The sequence below is a fragment of the Hyla sarda genome, chromosome 5 (genome assembly GCF_029499605.1).
Source record: "Hyla sarda isolate aHylSar1 chromosome 5, aHylSar1.hap1, whole genome shotgun sequence".
Taxonomy (NCBI): Eukaryota; Metazoa; Chordata; class Amphibia; order Anura; family Hylidae; genus Hyla; species Hyla sarda.
In genome coordinates, this window is record NC_079193.1 from 132,384,446 (window position 1) to 132,402,632 (window position 18,187).

Here is an 18,187-nt window from a genome sequence, read left to right on the forward strand (position 1 = left end):
TGTGATGATCGTGATTTGGTACCGGCCCCTTTTGTGTCAGAAGATTTAGTGCAGAGACGTGCGCATGGAGGAAGTGAACTGCCGTAGAGCAGAAGAGATAATACATTTTCTGCATCACAGACAACCACTTTAATAAGAAGATTGTAACTGTAGAAAAAGGAAAGCGAAAGTCTTACCAAAATATGGTTCATTGGGGCATCCCTTCAAGCGGACACCTTTCTGAATGCATTCGATTAAGAAGTGACGGACAAGTTCATTTGTCAAATCTCCACCTATTAAAAGAAGATGAAAATGTGACTTTATTATTATACTATAGCCCAGATTTATCCGCCTGAAAACCAAACTGCCTGGATTTACCCAAAACAACCAATCACGGCTCAGCTTTAATTTCTTAAGTTCTTGTTAAAATGTAAAATGAAAGCTGAGCTGTGATTGGTTGCTGGTGATGAGGTATACCAGAGTTTTGATTTCAGGCAGTTTGATAAATCAGGGCCTATGGGGGAGATTTATTAAAACCTGTGTAGAGAAAGAGTTTCCCATAGCAACCAACCAGATCGATTCTTTTATTTTTTAAAGGCCTTTTTAAAAAAGAAAGAAGCAATCTGATTGGATTCTATGGGCAACTGCTTCACTCTTCCTCTACACGGGTTTTGATAAATCTACCCCTATGTGCTTAAACATAAAACTTCTCTTATTTTAGACAGTACAGCTTTAAAATGGGCCATCAGATTCCCTGTCAGTGACTTGTATACAAACCCTAGGCCATATTGTTATTAAGTTACACATAACTGCACTATGGTCCATCTTTTTTCTTGCACAAACTGTAGTTCCTATTGTATCACATGACTGAAAAAGGAAGGTGAACCTTCCCAGGAGTGCCCTGCCTAAAATTACGCCAAGAGCACAGAGAAGACTCAGGAAGAGAAGAGGTCGCAAAATAGGCCACAACAGCATCTAAAGAACTGAAGGCCTTCCATGACATCCATGGCAGAGTTCCAAGGTAAAAAAAAAACACTGTTAACTTAAAAGAAAATTAAAAGGGTATTCCGGATTTAGACATTTTTATCCCCTATCCAAAGGGATCCCCCGCAATCTCCCTGCAGTACCTGGATTTAAATATTCATAAGCGTTGGTCACGTGAGTGCTCAGTAGGCACGAGTGCTCACATGACCAGCGCTTATGAACATTTAAATCCAGCTGGTGGGCCCGCCTCCAGAGCGCAAGTCCGAGCTAAAAGAGTCTGAGACCCCGCATCAGTCTACTGTTCACCCGCACTATAACCCGGTGTATCGGCTTTTAGTGCAGGTGAATGAGTGACCATTTTCCTTTAAGGCTTGTTTTACTTATACCAAAAACATCTTTATGGACTTCTTAGACAAAAGCTGAACTTTCCAGAAGGTGTGTGTCCCATTACATCTGGCATAAAAGTAACAGTATTCCAGAAAAATAACTTCATACAACCAGTTAAATATGGTGGTGTCCATGTTATTGTCTTGAGCTGCTTTGCTGCTTCAGGACCTGGGCAACTTGCTGTGAATGATGGACCTATGAATTCTGCTCTCTACCAAAAAATCCTGTAGAACCTTAAGCTGAAAAAGTTCTGCAGCAGGGAAATGATTAAAAACACCAGCAAGCCTTGTGTGGCCTAGTCAAAGTCTGGACTTGAACCCTATAGAGATGAGATTCAGTGCCAGTTTATCATTATTGCAGTTGTTGCTGCTGAGGGTGGCAAAACCAGTTTTTACATTTATTAGGCAATTACTTTTTCACATAGGGCCATGAATATATGGATAGCTTTTTTCCCATAAGAAACTAAATGATCACTTAAAAACTACATTTTGTGTTTACTTTCGATATCTTTGCGCAACATTAACATTTATTTGATGATCTGAAACATTAAAGTGAGACAAATGTACAAAAAAATTAAGAAATAAGGAAAGGGGAAAATGCTTCTTCACAGCACTGTACATTCAAGGTTGCCAGTATCCCTAACATAGTTTTCTCATTATGAAAACGCCTGTCCTTTAACACAAACATAAGCAGCACATACTGATGTTTCTAGCAGAGTGGCTTCATTCTTGAAAACTAGGGATCGACCGATATTGTTTTTTTTAGGGCCGATACTGATAATCTGTGGAGGTTAGGGCCGATACCGATAATCTGTGGAGGTTAGGGCCGATAAACGATAACTTACACCGGCTTATCAGTATAAGTTATCGCCTATTTACAACCCCCCCACACACCGCTGCAGATCATTGATTTAAAGCGGGAGCTTAAAATCAATTAACTGCAGCGGCTTTTGCGGTGCCATAGATCGCCGCTGCCACCCGCTTCTCTCCCCCTGCCTGTCCGGGGGTCCTGAGTCCTATCACCTCCACCCCCCCTCCCCCACCGCGCCCCCTACCGCCCCGGCCCCATTGCCTCCCCCATCCCCGGTTTTATAATTACCTGTTCCTGGGGCCCACTCTACATCTGGCTCCGGTGGCGTCCTCCTGAGCTGTCACTGTGCACGGTGACGTCGCATCTTGTCACTGCACACAGCGTAATGCAGGACGCAGCAGGAGCCAGAAGTAGCGTTGACCCCGGGCCCCGGGAACAGGTAATTATAAAACCGGGGATGGGGGAGGAATTGGGGCCAGGGCGGTGCGGTGGGGGGTGCGACGCGGGGGAGTGAGGCGGGTGGGCGGTCGCGGCGTGGTGGGGGCGGCGCATTATCGGCATATCAGCAAGGTAATTGCCGATACCGATAATGCCCAAAATCGTGATTATCGGCAGATAATATCGGCCAAACCGATAATCGGTCGATCCCTATTGAAAACCTAATACACACATTATATGCTCTGAAATGCCAGCATACAGTACCACATTTGCCCAGTAGTGAAATGTGGGTCTAAATGCAGCTTTACCCAGGGATTTCAGCTGATAGCAAGGGGTAAAAAAGCCACCTTCTCTTTAAAAGGGATTGTCTTAATAAGAAGCCTCTTTATGCCATTCTCTTAAAGGGGCACTCCGCTGCTCAGCGTTTGGAACAAACTGTTTCGAACGCTGGAGGCGGCAGCTCATGACATCATAGCACCACCCCCCTCATGCCGTCACGCCCAGCTGTCACGCCCCCTACCATAGACTTGCATTGTGGGGTGGGGCGTGACATCATGAGGGGGCTGGGCTACGACATCACGAGCTGCCGGTGCCAGCTCCAGCGTTCGGAACAGTTTGTTCCAAACGCTGAGCAGTGGAGTACACCTTTAAGGAACCAATATTATATTTTATAATCACTACAGGGGGAAGATAGATTTTGTTAAAAGTGTTATCATGCAATATTCATCGATAAGATGTTATATTTATAGGACATTTCCATACCTTTCTTGTTCAGCTGCACAACTGATGGAGGTGGTGTAGCAACTTTCATAGCCAAGCCATATGCTCCTCTAAAGGAATGGCTATCTCTAACAATAAATGAGCCAGGCTCCTTGTCCTTAAGAACAGCAATAGCTAAATGAAAGTGAGAAAGTTGACAGGAGTTACATCAGAAGATAATTTTAAATAATGATAACATTTACTAATGCATTCGCCTTTTCCCATAAGAAAAAGTTTACACATATTGGAAAAAAACTTTTCGGTCAAGAACAAGTGATGCAGAAAAATGATCTTTAAAATCTAAACAGTGCTTCTTCTACAATAAATCAATAATGATATAAGAGGGGAAAAGACAGAAAGAAAAACACCAACTGCTTCTTTAAAATATTCCTGGCACAGAAATTCCATGTACCTGACTTTACAAGTGCAAACATGCTATAGTTTCTACAAACAAACTCATTGAAGAGGGAATGGTATGCTCTTGAAAAATGCCATGCCAGTATGGACAAGTGTGGTAACATTTCCATGACCATCACTGCACACTGTAGAGCAGAATAGGCTCAGCAGCAGACTACAGTTATTTATCCTCTTACATTTAAAATAACAAATATTATTATATATAAGCAACGAAAACTGACATAAGAAAAGAAGACATTTTAGAATTGAACTTGATTTAAGCAAAGCCAAGATAAACAATAAGGGCACTGTATCTAAAAAGATATCTATCCAGTCTGACATATCCTGCAGTTTTATTGTGTTAAATGTCAGCATGCTCCTACAAATCTTTACACATAGCCCTTGTTATTTAATCTACCAGACTATTCAAGTGCTCTAAAAGAAAAAAGTACTATACCACCACATCAACAAGCACCAAATGAAAAAATGGTTTTCAGGCCTGGGTTACACTGCAACTTTTTGTAGCACTACTGACTGATTCATACTATTAAGATACTGCTGAAGCCCAAAGGAAAACATTAAAGGGAACCTGTCATTGCTTTCATGCTGCCAAAATATGGTTGCCGAAAGCCCCTAGGGTGGCCCCAGACAGACCTGATTGATAGACTTTTCCCAAACAGTGAGACCTATACCAATTAAGAAAAGCTAGTGCTGCGGAAGGAGCTGCTGGGGACCATTCTGATGACTCAGGGCTCAGGCAGCATGATGCTACGCAAATTCTTCCCTTTTTACCCCCGAGAAGCGTAAAAAAAAAAACCATGCGTGTATATGCCCAAACTATCAAAATATAATGTAAATGATTCCGTATAGTGAAAGGCGTAAACATAAAAAAAAATTTGCTGTGTTTTGGCCACGTTACATAGTTAGTACGGTTGGGAAAAGACATACGTCCAACAAGTTCAACCAGGGAATTGAAGGGAAGGGGTGTGGCGCGATTTTGGGGAAGGGATGGGATTTTATATTTCTTCATAAGCATTAATGTTATTTTGTTCCAGGAATGTATCTAACCCTGTTTTAAAGCTATTAATTGTTTCTGCTGTGACCAGTTCCTGAGGTAGACTGTTCCATAAATTCACAGTCATTATGGTAAAGAAGGCGTGTCGCCCCTTGAGACTAAACCTTTTCTTCTCCAGACGGGGGGAGTGCCCCTTCGTCCTTTGCATTACATTCCAAAAAATTCTAAAATGTGATCACATATGGACAAAAGTGGTACCAAATAAAACCACAGATCACATCGCAAAAAATTTGTTATGATTTTTAGACGGCAAGGAGGAAAAAGCGAAAACACTAAAATAAAATTGGCTGTATCCCTAAGGAATCTTGTAGACTACAGCTTAGTGCTAGGCAGTATACCGGTTCACATGGTTCCAGCGTGTTTTTTCTGTACGATATGCATTTTTCCCTATACCGCAATACCGGTCGGGCTCCTCCCCCCTCAAATGAATGAACTATCAGCTGCAGCGCTGTCCCCACAACGGGGGACTAATCATGTTACCAGTAGGCGCTGTTCTCCTTCTCCTGTGAGCTGCGGCACTGGAAATGAGTTGTGAGCTGCCCCTGCAAGAGCAGATAGCCAGTGGGCGCTGCACAGCTTCCGTTCTCCGAACAGAAGTCCAGTGCCGCAGCTCACAAGAGGAGAAGGAGAGCAGCGCCTGTGGGTAACATGATTAGTCCCCCGATGTGGGGACAGTGCTGCAGCTGGGGGAGAGAGGAAAAACAGAGCAGCACTTGTGGGACTTCTATGATTAATTCCCCAGCACACTGCGGCTGATAATTCATCTGAGGTGGGGTGGATGCAGGGGTATAGTGGGAAATTAGTGAAAACATTAATAAAATATCTTCAAATACTGTGGAACCACCATAAGTTTGAAAAATACTGTGATAAACATTTTTGGTCATTCCACCCAGCACTACTACAGCTGTCACTTCATATATAAAAATCAATCACTAGCCCTACAAGTTGCAGTATAAGATTAGAAAACCATTTCTGCATTTTTTTCTTCACAGAATCACTGCCCCTCTTGTCCATGTCTGGTATTGCAGTTCAGTCTTATTCACTTACCAGGCATAGGCCAAGGACAAGAGTTGACATTGCATCTGAAAGTTGAAAAGAGACTTTTTGTCCTAACAATCATTTGTCATAATTTATTTCGGTCTGATACAGATTTTTACCACTTGCTGAAGTATATATCTATCTTTTAACATACGTTTTTTTCTTCAATTTTTTTTCGATTTTATTATTTCCCACATTGAAAAAAAAAAAATTGTAGAACACCTTATTTAAAATAAAACATTACATATGTGATAAAAAAAAATCCATTATATATATATATATATATATATATATATATATATATATAGATGCAACATTGTAGCACTTATGACAATGTAAAGCAACACTCTCCTTTAGGCTGGGTTCACATCACGTTTTTGCCGTACTGTTTTCAATCAGTTTTTCTAAAGAAAACCGTATGGCAAAAAAAACAAAAAACGGATGGAACAGTTTTTAAAACTGCATACGGTTCTGTCCGTTTTTATTTTAAAAAAAAACAAAACGTTTTTTAAAATTTTGTCCACTTTTAATGGGAGGGGTGTTGGGTGGGGACTTTAGGATGAAAATGCACATGTGCAAAGTAAAAACCGTAAGTAGTTCCCCGTATGGAACCATATACATGTGTGTTTCCCATTGACGTCCATGTAAAGAAAAAAGTTATGCGGTTGCAGTACGGTTTTTAAACCAGAGTCAAAACCGTGGTTGACCACGGCTTTGTCTCCGGTTTAAAAATGGCTTAAAAACGCACGCGTTTACTTTTCCCCCTACAGTTCCATCCGTTTTATTTTTTCCCATACGGTTTTCTTTAGAAAAACTGATTGAAAACAGTACGGCAAAAACGTGATGTGAACCCAGCCTTACATAGCACAATATGTAAACCAGGTCTTAGGGTGGGTTCACACTACGTTTTCTCCCATACGGGAGCGCATACAGCAGGGCGGAGCTAAAACCTCGCGCTCCCGTATGCCTTCGTATGCGCTCCCGTATGTCATTCATTTCAATGAGCCGGCCGGAGTGAAACGTTCGGTCCGGTCGGCTCATTTTTGCGCCGTATGCGCTTTTACAACCGGACCTAAAACCGTGGTTAACCACAGTTTTAGGTCCGGTTGTAAAAGCGCATACGGCGCAAAAATGAGCCGACCAGATCGAACGTTTCACTCCGGCCGGCTCATTGAAATGAATGACATACGGGAGCGCATACGAAGGCATACAGGAGCGCGAGGTTTTAGCTCCCCCATGCCGTATGCGCTCCCGTATGGGAGAAAACGTAGTGTGAACCCAGCCTAAGTCTGGTAAAGACTTACTTTACCTTATTAGACTATTTTGTTAGTCAGTAGAAATCACACAGATCAGTTTGTGGGTTAAATCAGTTTGTGGGTTTTTGTGTTATCTATTTGTTAGGGGACCAAAGCACTCCATTTGTAAAATGTTTTGGTGGTGGCAGCGCTAGAATATTAGCTATATCTTGATAAATAATTGTGGGTGGTGTTAAAGAGGGATTTATAAATGTAAGGTAATGCACATGGGGAGGAAAAATCCGGGCTGCGATTATGTATTAAATGGGAGAACACTTGAGACGACTGACATGGAAAAGGACTTAGGAGTCTTAGTTAACAGTAAATATAGTTGTAGTGACCAGTGTCGGGCAGCTGCTGCCAAGGCTAATAAAATCCTGGGGTGCATCAATAGGGGCATAGATGCCCACGACAAGGAAATAATTCTACCTCTGTACAAATCACTAGTCAGACTACACATGGAATACTGTGTACAGTACTGGGCACCAGTGTACAAGAAAGATATAGTGGAGCTGGAGAGGGTTCAAAGACGGCAACCAGAGTAATACGGGGAATAGGAGGACTACAGTACCCAGAAAGATTATCAGAATTAGGGTTATTTAGTTTAGAAAAATGAAGGCTTAGGGGAGACCTAATTACTATGTATAAATATATCAGGGGACAGTACAGAGATCTCTCCCATGATCTATTTATACCCAGGACTGTCTATAACAAGGGGGCATCCTCTACGTCTAGAGGAAAGAAGGTTTCTACACCACAACAGATGGGGATTCTTTACTGTAAGAGCAGTGAGATTGTGGAATTCTCTGCCTGAGGAGGTGGTCATGGTGAACTCTGTAAAAGAGTTCAAAACGGGTCTGGATGCATTCTTGGAGAGTAATAACATCGCTGGTTATGTATACTAGATTTATATGGACAGAACGTTGATCCAGGGATTTATTTTGACTGCCATATTGGAGTCGGGAAGGATTTTTTAACTCTAGTATGAGGTACTTTTTCCTTCCTCTGGATTAACTCAGTAGGGACTCAGGGATATAGGTTGAACTTGATGGACTCTGGTCTTTTTTCAACCTTATGAACTATGTTACTATAGCAATATTTTTGGTCTAGGGCAGGCAAGTAATTCATTTTTAACCCTTTCACCACCAGTACCAAATTCCCTGCACGCTGGGAGTAGGGTGCTTTGTGACATAATACAATACAATAAACTGTTTGAATCTGCATAATACATGGCAATACATCTGCTAAGCAATAATTTTATGGGGCTGCAGCAGTTGCTCAACTAAACTGTCTAGAATCTCCAATTATTATATGTGTATTTCCTAAGCTTTCTGTGACACTACTGACATATCAGCCATACTGTAGCTCATAAAAGAGCCTAAAGAATAAAATATACCTTGTTCTCTTGAAATATCAGGTTTGTACCAGAACTTGGAAGTGTCCTGCACAAATTTTACAGTCATGTGTTTATCTGTTGAATGTTCTGAAAAACAAAGAATAAAATATATAAAACATTATCTATCTATCTATACACACACACAGTCATGGCCGTAAATGTTGGCACCCCTGAAATTTTTCTAGAAAATGAAGTATTTCTCACAGAAAAGGATTGCAGTAACACATGTTTTGCTATGCACATGTTTATTCCCTTTGTGTGTATTTGAAATAAACCAAAAAAAGGGTGGGGAAAAAAAAGCAAATTGGACATAATGTCACACCAAACTCCAAAAATGGGCTGGACAAAATTACTGGCACCCTTTCAAAATTGTATAATAGTAAATCTACTTCAGCGTATATGTAATGGATATAATATATATAATCATATACATATATATTTTAATTGGTATAAAATGTCATATTTTACATTCTTAGCTCTTTTTGCTCAAAATTAGCTGACCTGACAGAAATCATCTTCATGGCGTACCCAAGATTTAAATGTTTGTAGAAAAATAAGTCATGTCAACCTGATATTTTGGATATTTGAGAATAAGAACAAAGTTAATAAAAAAGCTATATACATGTAGACTAAGACACACACGCGTCACTAATAATTAATCGATAATGTGGGTGGTAATTTATGTTAATTCTGAAGTCTTTATAAACCCATGTGGAATGTTGTAATAAAGAGAAGGAAGAATTTCTGTACTGAACTATCGTGTCAGTGTGTTATTCACTCCGATGCATGCAACAAATAATAATTGATTTCAGAAGGGAACAGATATCCACTAGGTCCTGAAGGAGAGGTCTACTTCAGTTGGCGCCCAAACAGGGACCCCGAGTATTGAACCGGAAGTCAGTCGTGAGACGAGGCTTGAGCCAAACCAAACGCAGAAGGAGGCAGAAGGGCTTGATAAACTCTAAAAGTATGGTCGGACACATTTCTTGTTGTAACCTAGCCAGTACACTGTCTCCCCACTTGGCCTGCCTTATGACTTGGTTGACTGGCATTCGGCCAACACACAAGACAAGTAAAAGTTCTTTTGCCAAACCTGTTGCCTGGGTATGTGTGTGTGTGCTCGAGAAGAGGGTTGGGTTTCAGGGAAACTGCTCGAGAAGAGGGTTGGGTTTCAGGGAAACTGAATATGAGATAAATAACTGCTGCTACAGATCTTTCTGTTAAATAGAGGTATTAGTGAGTAGGTGCAGGACTCCAGTAGTTCAAAACAGCCACTGCAGTAAGGCTTGTCTTAAACAAGCGTGTATACAGGAAGGTATAACACGAGAGTTTCTCTTTCTATAAGACATTTCCATGACCCTCCCTGTCATAGCTGTTTATGTGTGTGAGAAGGAGAGTGAGCCAGTTAGGTGCCCCTGCCACCAAGAACAGCCAGAGAGGGCTGTGAGAGGAAGAGCAAAGAAGAGCAGCAGATCTGTTTGGGCTCCCACTGGGAGGTCCAAAGTAAGGATGGGACAGAAACAAGTAAAGCCGGAGAGAGGGATTTTAGCATGTGATCTGGTGGCAGAGAGAGAGGGTGAAGAAAACTTGAAAAAGTTGAGAAAACTAATGAAAATATGTGATATGCAGCCAGAAATGTGGCATAAAATTCTCAGAGAGAAGAAAGGATTTTTAGTTGATAATAATCTGCTGAAGAGGGCAGAAGCATGGTTTAATACAGCAAAATATGTGCACAAGGAAAATTGGTAAGAACAAGAAATAGAATAGGGGGATAAGAAGGTATATGAGTAGCATAAATGTCTTAATGCTGATGAAATGCCCCCAACGTCCATCAATGTTTTAAGTCAGCCACCGCCCTATTATGGCAAACCAGGGTGGATGTGTTTTAATTGTGGTGCCCAGAACGCCCCCTGGTGAGATACGATACGTGTTAAAGTTGTGGTGCCCATAGGCCACACCCAGTTTCCGCTCCCAGTAATGACCTGAAAACACCTGCCCCTTCCGTATTCGGAACTGGCTGTCACCTTAGTATACCTGGAAGTATGGGTACTCCCTCCTCAGCCCCTGGCAGCCATCTTGGGTCACCCAATACTCCTACTTCTGGCCCCACCCCTGGCAGCCATCTTGCTATACCTGGAAGGCCTACTCCCATGTATACTGCGCTTAATCCTGATGGCTCCTACCATGTTCCTCCTACACCCCTCCTCCCTCACTCTATTAATGGGGGGAGGAAGAGGAGCAATTCTCAGAGGACAAGACCAATGTAGGTACTGGAGGGATAGAACCAGCCCTAATGCAGCCACCCTAGTGGACAGCTATGTTTCCACTCCAGGGGTTGCCCTCATAGCAGGTGCTCAAGCACCCGTGACCCGTTCCAAGCAGCAGGTAGACCTGATTACACCTGGTCGCTTCTGTATGTCAATCTTTAACCTCTTAAGGACCAGGGTTTTTGCACTTTCATTTTTTCCTCCTTAGGGTGCGTTCACACGGAGTAAATCAAGAGTAATTCACGGCGAAAAATTTACAGGCGGAAAAAAGTATTTTATTTTCGCGTGGAAATGGGGGAGAAAGAAGTGAAGGGTTTTTCAGCCATCTCTGCGCAAATTCTGCGCGAAAACTATGTCGGGCAGAATTTTTTTTTACCATTGACTTCTATTGATTTCTGCTAGCGGATTCCGCTTGAAGAACGAACATGCTCATTCTTAAAGCGCAACGGAATTCAGCGTCGTAATTCCGCTAGCAGAATTTCTGCAGTGTGAACAGGACAGCGGAAAAAACATTAAAGTCAATGGGCAGAGGAGATGTGCATTAATTTGGAGTGGAGAATTCAAGAGGAATTACTTGAGTAAATGAATCTTGAATTACTCCGTGTGAACGCACCCTTACCTTTAAAAAATCATAACTCTTTCAGTTTTGCACCTAAAAATCCATATGATGGCTTATATTGTGCAACACCAATTCTACTTTGTAATGACAGTCATTTTACCCCAAAAATCTACGGCGAAACGGAAAAAAAAATTGTGAGACAAAATTGAAAAAAAAAAACAAAGAACGCCATTTTGTAACTTTTGGGGGCTTCTGTTTCGTACCTTTTTTGGTAAAAATGACACACTCTTTATTCTGTAGGTCCATACGATTAAAATGATACCCTACTTTTATAGGTTTGATTTTGTTGTACTTCTGAAAAAATTATAACTACATGCAGGAAAATGTATATGTTTAAAATTGTCATCTTCTGACCCCTATAACTTTTTTATTTTTCCGCATATGGGGCAGTATGAGAGCTCATTTTTTGCGCCGTGATCTGAAGTTTTTAGCGGTAACATTTTTGTATTGACCGGACTTGTTGATCGCTTTTTATTCATTTTTTCATGATATAAAAAGTGACCAAAAGTACACTATTTTGGACTTTGGAATTTTGGTATTTTTTTGCCCGTACGCCATTAACTGTGCGGTTTAATTAATGATATATTTTTATAATTCAGACATTTCCGCATGCGGCGATACCACATATGGTTATTTTTACTTACACTTTTTTTTTTAAATGGGAAAAGGGGGTGATTCAAAGTTTTATTAGGGGAGGGGTTAAATGATCTTTATTCACTTTTTTTTTGCAGTGTTATAGCTCCCATAGGGGCTATAAAACACTGCACACACTGATCTTTTACATTGATCACTGGTTTCTCATAGGAAACCAGTGATCAATGATTCTGCCGCTTGACAGCTCATGCCTGGATCTCAGGCACTGAGCAGTCATTCGGCGATCGGACACGAGGAGGTAAGGTAGGAGACCCCCCTTGTGTCCCAGAGCTGTTCGGGATGCCGTGATTTCGCCGCGGACATCCTGAACAGTCCCCTGAGCTAACCGGCAGTGATTTACTATCACTTTAGATGTGGCGTTCAACTTTGAATGCCGCGTCTAAAGGGTTAATAGCGCGCGGCACCGTGATCATTACCGCGCGCTATTAGCCACGGGTCCCGGCCGTTGTGGCCCCATCAAGCCGCCTCTGGGTATGAAAGGTATTTCTGATAGGGGTCTCGGAAAGGCTGGCTTGATTAACCTCTTAAAGGGGTTCTCCGCCCCTCAATGCAAGCCTACATGAGGGGGCATGATAGCTGTCACGCCCCCTCCCATAGGCTTGCATTGAGGGGCGGAGCGTAACGTCACACAGGGGCGGAGGCGTGACGTCACAAGCCGCCAGCCTGGTGGTCGCCCGTAATCAGACCAGGAGCGTGACAGCTATCACGCCCCCTCCCGTAGGCTTGCATTGAGGAGCGGAGAACCCCTTTAAGAGGTTAATCAAGCCAGCCTTTCCGAGACCCCTATCAGAAATACCTTTTATACCCAGAGGCGGCTTGATGGAAATGCACAAGGCAATGCCCCTCCTGATGCCCATACTATGTATGTTACTTTTAACCCATCCCAAGCAGCTACCTTTGTATCAGGGAAATTCAATAATCTAACTCTACAGAGCCTATGTCAGATTAAGGCTGGTGATGCTTACTGGCCAATTATGGAACTGCATCTCCAGAGAGGACACTACCCTGAGGAGACTACCTACCAGTCAGGCACCTACTTCTGTGAGCGCCTATTAAAATGGGCCCAAGGAAAATTAGCAGATCAAGCAACTAGTGTCCATGATATTGGCCAGGAGAAAGGTGAATCTGTTGAAAAATACTGCCCGACTCAAGCAACTCTTTCAAGATCTTGGATTTGACTCACCCAACAAATCACATTCAAAAAATGTTATCCTCTGCTTTTGTTAATTGCCTAAAGGACCCGGTAAAGAAGGGCCTTGTTCTATCATGCCAAGAAAACAGAGTGCTGACACTTGATACCCTACTCTTTGTGGCAAAAGGCTTAGAATCTAGCCAAGCTCTCACCAAGAAACCTACCCCTCTTATGATGAATGGGGATCTCCCCACCAACTGCCCACCGCCAGAACGACACCAACCTGTAGTCTGCTACAACTGCCACAAGCCTGGCCACTATAAACGTGATTGCAAGCCCCCAAGAAACTCTGGGGCTCCACAAGGTCAATAATTGGCCAATTACCAATAGGAACAACCCAATGGCCCACATAAAACTCTAGACCTACACAGGATTAGCTACCATAGGATTTGGGCAAGCCTGTGTCTCACTCACCTTCTATGGCTGTATCCTCAACCAACAGTCATGGCCCTCTGGCTAAAGTGACACTACCCATTGAAAGGCACCCTACAACCTTTCTTATAGACAATGGTGCAGCCAGAAGTGTAATTAGGGCCCAAGACCTGCCAACTGAATTTTTCCTATCAAATATAGATGTGCCATGTGTAAGGGTTGATTGTGTCTCCCGAACAAATCCCCTCACAAAGCCTCTCTGCATAGCCAACTTCTCCCACTTACTGGCCAGATTTGTAGTTTCAGACACTTGTCCACTCAACTTGTTAGGAGCAGACGCTCTCTCCAGACTCCAAATTTAGCAAAGATGGAAATATATCCATCTCATCCCCTCCAAGGATGTCTCTGCTCTATGCTCCATCCTGATCATGTTGGCTCTCCATAAAACTCCCACCTCTACAATCCCATCAGATGTACTTACCCGAATACCAGTCAGTCAATCTCTGGTCAACTGGTCCAGCAGACATTGGCAAACTTAACCCCTTAAGGACCTTGGCATTTTTTGCACAAATTTTGTAAATTTCTGTCGATACTTGCATCATTTCTTGGTGAAAAATCCCAAAATTTCATGAAAAATTTGAAAATTTAGCATATTTTTTTTTACTTTGAAACTCTCTGCTTGTAAGGAAAATAGACATAACAAATAAATGCTATATTGATTCACATATACAATATGTCTACTTTATATTTTCATCATAAAGTTGACATGTTTTTACTTTTGGAAGACATCAGAGGGCTTCAAAGTTCAGCAGCAAATTTCCAATTTTTCACAAAATTTTCAAAATCGGAATTTTTCAGGGACCAGTTCAGTATGGATTTGAAGGGCCTTCATATTAGAAATACCCATAAATGACCCCATTATAAAAACTACACCCCTCAAAGTATTCAAAATGCATTCAGAAAGTGTGTTAACCCTTTAGTTGTTCACACAGGAAAACCAGAAAAGTGAAGGATAGAATTCTAAATATTCATTGTTTTATTCTCGTGTGTTCTTGAAGACCTAGTTTTGGAAATTTTACAAGGATTAAAAGGAGAAAAAGCCCCCAATATTTGTAACCCAATTTCTCTCGAGTAAGGAAATACCTCATATGTGTATGTAAAGTGTTCAGTGGGCGCAGTAGAATGGAATTTTGGAGAATGAGTTTTTCTGAAATGGTTTTTGGGGGGCATGTCACATTTAGGAAGCCCCTATGGTGCCAGAACAGCAAAATAAAAACCCAACAACATGTCATACTATTTTGGAAACTACACCCCCCAAGGAACGTAACAAGGGGTACAGTGTTTGACAAATTTCCGCTAAAAGTTGGACGTGAAAATGAAAAATTAGATTTTTTTTCTCTAAAATGCTGATGTTACCCCAAATTTTTCATTTTCACAAGGGATAATAGAAGAAATAGGGTTACAAATTTTGGGAGGCTTTTTCTCCTGAGTATGGAAATACCCCATATGTGGATGTAAAGTGCTCTGCGGGCGAACTACAATGCTCGGAAGAGAAGGAGCGCCATTGTTCTTTTGGAGAGAGAATTTGGTTGGAATGTAAGTCGGGGGCCATGTGCGTTTACAAAGCCCCCCGTGGTGCAACAACAATGGACCCCCACCACCACCACCACCACCACCACCACCACCACATGTGACCCAATTTTGGAAACTTCACCTCTCACAGAATTTAATAAGGGGTGCAGTGAGCATTTACACCCCACTGGCGTTTGACAGATCTTTGGAACAGTGAGCTGTGCAAATAAAAATTTTAATTTTTCTTTCACGGACCACTGCTCCAAAAATCTGTCAGGCACCTGTGGGGTGTAAATGCTCACTGCACCCCTTATAAAATTCTGTGAGGGGTGTAGTTTCCAAAATGGGGTCACATGTGGGGGGGTCCATTGTTCTGGCACTATGGGGGCTTTGTAAACACACATGGCCTTCAATTTCGGACACATTCTCTCCAAAAGCGCAATGGCGCTCCCTCTCTTCTGAGCATTGTAGTTCGCCCGCAGAGCACTTTACATCCACATATAAGGTATGTTCTTACTCAGAAGAAATGGGGCTACAAATTTTGGGGGGGCTTTTTCCCTATTCTTCCTTGTTAAAATGAAAAATGTAGGGTAACAGCAGCATTTTATAAAAAAAAAATAATAATAATCTTTTCTTCATTTTCACATCCAACATTAATGAAAATGTGTTAAACACTTGTGGGGTGTTAAGGCTCACAATACCCCTTGTTACATTCCATGAGGGGTGTAGTTTCCAAAATGTGGTCACATGTGGGTATTTATTGTTTTGCGTTTATGTCAGAACTGCTGAAAAATCAGCCACCCCTGTGCAAATCCCCATCTTAGACCTCAAATGTACATGGTGCGCTCTCACTGCCATGTTGTGCGCCAGCAGATCACTTAACACCCACATATGAGGTAATTCCGTACTTAGCAGAAATTGCTTTACAAATTTTGGGGGTCTTTTTTGTGAAAATGTAAAGTATGGGGCAACAACAGAATGTTGAAATTTTTTTTTTTTTACACTAACATGCTGGTGTAGATCCCCAGTTTACTTTTTCATAAGGTGTAAAAGGAGAAAAAGCCCCCCAAAATTTGTAACGCAATTTCTCCCGAGTACGGAAATACACCATATGTGGCACTAAACTGTTGCCCTGAAATACGACAGGGCTCCAAAGTGAGACAGCGCCATGCGCATTTGAGGCCTAAATTGGGGATTTGCATCCGCCACCAAAATACACTACAGCAGTGTTTCCCAAACAGGGTGTCTCCAGCTTTTGCTAAACTCCCAGCATGCCTTGACAGTCAATGGCTGTTCAACAATACTGGGAGTTGTTTTCAACAGCTGGAGGCTCAGTTTTGGAAACAGTGCCGTACAAGACTTTTAAAAAAAAATTTATTTGGGGGGAGGGAGACTGTGTAAGGGTATATGTAGTGTTTTACTTTTTATTTTGTGAAGTGCGGTGTTTTTAGGGTACATTTACACAGGCGGGGGTTTACAGTGAGTTTGAGCTGGGAGTTTGAGCTGCGGCGGAACAAATTTCCCGCATCTCAAACTAGCAGCAGAAAACTTGCTGTAAACCCCCTTCCGTATGAATGTACCCTGTACATTCCCATGGGGGGGGGGGGGGGGGGGCAAACTCCAGCTGCTGCAAAACTACAACTCCCAGCATGCACTGACAGACCATACATGCTGGGAGTTGTAGTTATGCTACAGATGGAGGCACATTGGTTGCGCAACACAGAGTTTGTTACTTAACTCAGTGTTTCACAACCATTGTACTTCCAGCTTTTGCAAAACTAGAGCTCCTGGCATGTACAGTCTCTCTGCATGCTGGGATTTGTAATTTTGCACAAGCTGGAGGCACACTCAGCATGGAGTTAGGACACAAACTCTGTTTCACAATCAATGTGTCTCCAGCTGTTGCACAACTGCAACACTCAGCATGCATTGACAGTCTAAGGGCATGCTGAGAGTTGTAGTTTTGCAACAGCTGGAGGCACACTGCTACAACTCCCAGCATGTCCTTTGGTAGTCCGTGCATGCTGGGAGTTGTAGATATGCAACAGCTGGATGCACACTCTTTCATAGAAAAAATGTGTCTCCAGCTGTTGCATAACTACAACCCCCAGCATGCACAGACTACAAAAGGGCATGCTTGAAGTTGTAGTTATCTTCAGCACTTGCAATACTACAATTCCCAGCATGCCCTTTGGCTGTGCATGCTGAGAGTTGTTGCTAAGCAACAGCCTCACCTTCTACTGTATCCTACCACCGGGACTGCCGCCACCGCTGCCACCGTTCCTGGCACTGGGTCTGCCACCGCCGCTCCTGAGGGGACCCCCGCCGGGCCAGGGAGAGGCAGGAAACCCCCGCCAGCCCCAATCGCCACCCAGCAGGGCAGCGATTGGCCAGTAGTTCCAACCGATCAATCACGTGATCATGAGGTGGCATCCCCATTCACCCTTTTTTTTCCAGGTCACCAGAGACCCAATTGACCCGGAATCGCCGGTCTGAATTGACGATATGGAGGGGTATCAGGACCCCCCCCCCCCCCCAGGGTTTTGCACGGGGTGCCTGCTGATAGATATCAGCAGTCATCCTGGTCCAGTCCCCGCAGGTACGCCCTGGGTATTTAAGTACCAGGGCGTCCCTGTATGCCCTAGGTCCCTAAGTGGTTAAGGTCCCACATGTCATGGTAACTCTCAAGCCAGGAGCCCCGCTGCCCAGAAAACCCCAGTAAAGACAGCCAAAGGGGAACTTGAGAAGTACAGGATGGTTCAAGATATTAGAGCCGTGAAGGAAGCCACGGTACGAGACACTCCTATTGTCCCCAAACCCCATACTCTGCTGTCAAGGGTTCCCCCTACTGCAAAGTATTTCACGGTTGTCAACCTCAGCAATGCTATCTTTAGCATACCTTTGGATCTCAGATGATGGTATTTATTCGCCTTCACCCATAAAGAACAGCAGTA

The 18,187-nt window shown here is 42.8% G+C and overlaps 1 protein-coding gene across 3 annotated transcripts in view; it reads right to left on the reverse strand.

The window, feature by feature from the left end:
• Positions 1–18,187, reverse strand: part of TNS3 (tensin 3) — a 356,556-nt gene that overhangs the window by 22,270 nt on the left and 316,099 nt on the right. For all 3 annotated transcript variants that reach the window (XM_056520279.1, XM_056520280.1, XM_056520281.1), the window contains exons 24-26: positions 8,558–8,644; positions 3,361–3,492; positions 177–272 (exon numbers count right to left, since the gene is read on the reverse strand). In XM_056520279.1, coding sequence (XP_056376254.1) covers positions 177–272; positions 3,361–3,492; positions 8,558–8,644 — 315 coding nt within the window. The remainder of the gene's footprint in view (positions 1–176; positions 273–3,360; positions 3,493–8,557; positions 8,645–18,187) is intronic.